The sequence below is a fragment of the Stegastes partitus genome, unplaced genomic scaffold (assembly GCF_000690725.1).
Source record: "Stegastes partitus isolate 25-593 unplaced genomic scaffold, Stegastes_partitus-1.0.2 Scaffold622, whole genome shotgun sequence".
NCBI lineage: Eukaryota > Metazoa > Chordata > Actinopteri > Pomacentridae > Stegastes > Stegastes partitus.
In genome coordinates this window covers 157,110-162,649 of record NW_007578353.1, presented here as the reverse complement: position 1 = coordinate 162,649, position 5,540 = coordinate 157,110, and the positions used below count along the sequence as shown (strand labels likewise).

The window sequence follows — 5,540 nt, the reverse complement described above, 5'->3', positions numbered from 1 at the left end:
TCCGCCTCCCGCCCCCCCCCACAAAAGCCGACATTCCTCACAGGTCGCGTCTTCAGACGCACCACCGACCGCAGCTGGCGACACTGTTTGTCGGTAAAGTGCAGCCGTTAGCGCCACGTCGACTAAAACAAACAAACTAAAGCTCAAACAGTTGTTCCCTTTCTTTCTTCCTTTCTCCGTCGGTCTGAACCAGAGTTTTACCGCCGTGCACCATGCTGGACCCGTCCTCCAGCGAAGACACCGGTGGGGAGACCGACCCAGAAGTTTTCGAGGAGCCCCCGAAGAAACCTTCTGCCTCTCCGGCAGGTAAGGTGGAAAACAGCAGCCGAGCAGCCGGGAAGAAGCGGCAGAGCGCCGCACCTGGAGGCGCCCCCGGAAAAGGTGCCAAAGACAGCGACGCTACAGGTGAAGAGGAGGAGAGGAAGGAGCGGGAGCGGATCCAGAGGGAGGAAGAGGAGAGGAAAATTAAACTGCAGATCTATGTTTTCGTTCTGCGGTGCATTGCCTACCCGTTCAACGCAAAGCAGCCCACCGACATGGCCCGACGGCAGCAGAAGGTGAGTCTGAGCCGCATACACCTGTTGTCTGGTATGGAGGGACCACTTGCTGACTTGCATTGAAAATGTGTCAATTGAAAGTGGACTAATTGTTTTGCCAAAACATTTGAAGCAAACAACAAAACTTTGCATCTTTTTCGCATCAAAAGGAGCCACCGACCAGTTCGGCATATATTTAATCCACCACTAATCACTTATTTCGACAAAGGAGTTACTTTTCTTGTGGATTCTCCTCAAACTTGCTGCCTCACCAAAACACTGTCACTGCCACTGTTGTGATGCAACCAGCAGACGTTCATTGAACAAGCGCTACATAGTCAGTGTTCAACATCCTGCTTCATTCAAGATTGTTCAGCTGTTTGTGCTCTATGCTTGTAGTAAGCCTGATGCCAACATCAACTTGAAGTAAATCTGAAATCAATCTGGTGAACTGATAAAGACAATCTACTGAACCAGGGAGTATCACCATAAAAAGAACAGGCACCAACACAGCTCCTGATCTATGCAGCTTTCATCAAAACAGATCTTTGAATAGAATATCAAGTCTAGAAATCATCACATTTATTGAAAATCTAGTTTAGGGTTATCATCTACTTTCCTCCTCTCACTGTTTGCTCTTAATGTAAGCTTAGTATAATCTGTACTTTAGGCCACTACATGCACACGTATAGACATGTAAATTGATGATACTTTATCTTAAAATGCTTTGTAACATTACATCTACATTACTGGCGTTGATGTAACTTCTCTTGGTCGAGGATTACTGTTATATATAAACATATCCAGGCTGGCATGGCTGTGCATTTGACCTAAAGTTCTTTTTTTTCCTTCTACATGTTTTGAATTGGATTGCAGGATGCACTGAAGCACTGTCTCTGGCACATTTAAGGGGCCACTCAGCTGATTTGGCGGATAGTACTCCCTGTGATTGTCCATGTTAGATTCAGATGAATGCATTTGTGCTAGGCGAGAGGGCATGCTGGGCCACTTGCTATTAAAAAAAAAAAAAGGAGGGAAGACTGTTTTGACTGAAGAACTCCCATGTACTCCTATCCTGCTGGGAAACTTGTAACAAGAGTCTAGTGGTGTTTAGTCTCAATATGCAGATGAGGCGTTTTCGTTGAGTGTGTGTGTGTGAGTGAGAGAGAGAGTAATGAATCTGCTGACAGAAGGCAGACGTGGGAGTTTTATTTGTGCACAAGTATAAAATCTAAATATTAGACCCATGTCACATTAATGAGACAAAAAAGTTGAGATCCAGCTTCAGAAATCGGATGCTTCCTTGCATATTCGCTCCAACTAATGCTGAATTATTAACAAATTCATTTAAATTTTGGAGAATAAGGCATGTGGTGCATGTGGTGGGTTGCCAGTTTGAATCCCCTGATTTCTACCCATTAGACTGCTCTGGATCACTGCAGGATGAGGAAATCAATAGAGAGGATAACAGTTCACTGTGTCCGTTGTGGATTCACCTGCAGAGAAAAGTGATGTTGAGCCCTCAGAAAAAGCTGCTGTAGTGTAACCCCAACACTTCACACAATAATCTCCACACTGTTGGGAAAAGACATGCTGGTTCAGTGAATCAATACATATGCTGATATACTCCTTGTTAAATGGATCAGGGGCCTGTACTGTGAAGCAGCTTCAGCTTAGTCTGGCTCTCTTGTGGTCATCTGACTTCACTGAGTCTAACGTACCTGGTGTCATAAAGCCTTCATCAGAAACAGAAGTGAAAATTCTGTATGAGCTGAAATGGCACTAAGTGTGGGTAGTAAAACATTCAGCACTAACCAGGGAAAAAGAGGAGGAAATGAGTGATTGCCTGTAAACTCTTGTTTGCCTGTTGGGATCCTGCAGTAATAAAGACTCCATCGAAGCACAACCAAATCTGACAGAAGGGACGGTGCTCATGAGCTCTTCTTTTTTTTTCTCCACACTCGCCTTTATAAAGATTGAGGTTGATTTTTGTTTAATCACTCCATAGAACTTTGTTGTTCGTATAACCAGCCTTTCTGTTACCAAGAGACGGGTTTGCACCTTGTTGTGAATTCTTTTTGGTCATTTTCACTTGATGGTTGACAAGAAACATGTTTGCATGCGTCCTGTAGATGAGTCTTCGCTTGCTGTGCTGTCATTAAGGACTATTCATTAATGAATGAATAAATCAATCTGTGATCGGGGAACAGTTTTTTGCACATTCCTAAGGAATTCTGCTGCCCTTAATGATAATGCATCTTCGTCATGACATCTGCAAGAAGTGTGCTCATCAGCCTCCCAGTTCATTTGCCATTTTGTAGACATGCACTAATTTTATATGATTGCAAAAAATATCATTTTTTCTACCTCATATTTTCTACCTCTTCCTTATTCTGTTCAACTAATTAATCAAAAGCTTTGAGGCTTTAAAACCCAGTCCCTGTCAGAGTTGTGAAATACTGTCTCTTTGTAACTTTGGTAATCTAAGCAAGGAATTGTACTTTAGTTGGAGTGTAGTGGGGGGAAAAAAAGAATATTTTTAACCTATTACAGCTATACCCATATTTAAAGCAATAAATTGATTTATAAATGATCTGTAAATCCCAGTAGATTAGTAACTAATCAAGGGTGTAATTTCAGTGTGAAGCTTTGAGAGGGATCAATTGAGCAGTGATTTATAAAAAGCAGATCTGTAAGCAGTGATGTTTTTATCTGTAATGTGAAAAGCAGAATATTGTTTGACTACATTTTGGGACAAAGTGACACCTGGCTGTTTCGCTGTTTATCATAGTACTGTGCAGCTGCTTTGATAACAGAGATTGTGGTGAGCAAAAGGTTCGTCGTGGTGGCATCATTGCTACGTGTTAATAAAAAGCTTCCTTATGTTGTCCCACTGGCACCAGAGAAAACAGAGGCAGCTCAAGCCATAGTTAAACACAGCCTCTGCAAATGCAGCTTTAGTTACAGCAAGTGTGGTGGATATACAAGCGATTTACACCTGGTATTAGCATGTGGTCTATGTCTGTGTGGTTTATCTGGTTAAGGGGAAATGCAGGTTCAAGCAAAAGGTAAATGCCTGGAGGGTGCAGATGCAGTGGAATGCAATTAGATCAACCAGACCACGTTTAGAGGAGGTCAGGCATGCTTTGTGATCAGATCTCAGCTAGGTTTAAATGCTGTCCAGACAATGTGACTATATTCTTCTGGGGAGAAATGTGTGCCCAAGGCTATCTAACTTTGCCTCCTCCTGCTAACTCAAGCAAACCCTCCTAAGGCTACAGGTACTAACAGTAATGGTCGCTTGGCAGTGGTAGTAAGTAGAGACCTACAGCAGCATTGCTTGTCCTGACCCAGCATTCGCTGTGATTGTTTACAAGGTACAACTGAGATAATGACAACCCATTTTATTAATGAAGAGACCCATGAATCCATGGCTAGTATTTAGATTATGTTTCCAGACACAGATCACATATTAGTACCTGGTGCATTGAGGCATAAGTATTGAACAAAGCAGGATTCGTTTCTCTCATTCTCACCACTGAATAAAGTTTGTATCTGGGATGCTAGGAGGTGAAGCAACAGAGGACTAATGGTAACACTTCACAGAAGTGGCAGTTGTCTTGAATCCCGTGAGTTTCCTGCTGGCCGCTGTGACTCTGGAGGTGGAGTTAATGATGCAAGCTGGTGCTTAGCGTGAGCCCACACGCAGTCACCCTTCAGTGGCTTCACTGTGGGCCTGTATGATGCTCACACCACAGGAATTCACCTCCCAGAAAACACTTTAATGACTACATCGTTTTTTTGTTGTTGTTTTTATTTTATTTTATTTTAAATCTGCAAAGAGTCAAGAATGTGTGCTATGTGTCGTGTTGGCTAGAAGCAAAATTTGTTTTGACTTTTTGTAATATATCTTAGACAACCAATATTTCAAAGATAATGAACACATATTTGCTTTCATTTGAATGTACATCTGGTAATGAAAAACAGCGCAGCAATCTCACCCCACTTAGTCAAGGTTATTGCTTTCACCACATTAGCTCCACTGTCCATTGTCATGCTTACCTGTTTCTCCTTGTCCAGAGGCCATGCTTGAGGAAACATATTCTATTCACATTTCATCTGTTTCTATTTCCAAATGAAAGAGGGCATGTCTTGGAGAATTTAGTCTTAGTCTGTCTTTTTCAATAATAGGAGATTTGCCAGCTTGTTCTGTTTGTAAGGGAAAATGAGGCGCCCACTTTATGGATGCAAACATGTCATTATGCAACCATGTTATCAATACTTTCGGCATAAGTAAAGATTATGCCTGTATATCATGGATCGTACGATACATCATAGCCCTAACATGTTCTACCTTATTGGTGTCTCAAGCTGCTTCCTATTTCTGCCGATGGTTAGCTTCACCAGAAGGTAATTCTGCATTCCTTAAACAATCAGATGGAGCCGGTAGTGGAGGGACTTGCAAAAAATTTATTAGAAATCAGGACAACGTGCACATATTAGGCTTTCCCACTTGAGACTTTGAAAGCTTTGAACTGGAGGAGTCATGTAATATTTATCCATTACCTTTCTCTTTATCAGTTACCTTCACCCTATGTTATGTTACCATGACTTTAGTGTAATGCAGCGACATCAGTCTGCTCCATAGAGCTCCCTCAGAAATTAATCAGACTGATTGTAAACGTGACACCTTTGGGGGAAGTTTTGTAGAGAAACTGAAGCAGAGAAACCAGCCACGCAACATCTTGTCTTTCCTTGTTTACATAGTTTGAATGTTGGACTGAAGCTCCCTCCCTGCTTGTTGTTTAAAGGAGCTTGTTTCTTTCTTGCTTCATTGAAAAGCAGCCACTTTGTAAAGTTAGAAGAGGGACTCCTGTGTTTTTTTTTTCTTTTAAATACATTGTCTAAATGAGTTAATTGAAAATGTCTCCTTGATAAAGAAAGCTTAGAAAGCAATACAAGATGTATGATTAAATGGTATTGTCTTCTGTTTCAGAGGGCTTT

General features: G+C 41.8%; 1 protein-coding gene across 1 annotated transcript in view; it reads left to right on the top strand.

The window, feature by feature from the left end:
* Positions 1–212: 212 nt before the first annotated feature.
* LOC103363007 (calcium-dependent secretion activator 2-like) overlaps positions 213–5,540 on the top strand; it is a gene marked incomplete at its 3' end in the record, with an annotated part of 161,414 nt that continues 156,086 nt past the window's right edge. The window contains exon 1 of the mRNA XM_008289577.1: positions 213–557. Coding sequence (XP_008287799.1) covers positions 213–557 — 345 coding nt within the window. The remainder of the gene's footprint in view (positions 558–5,540) is intronic.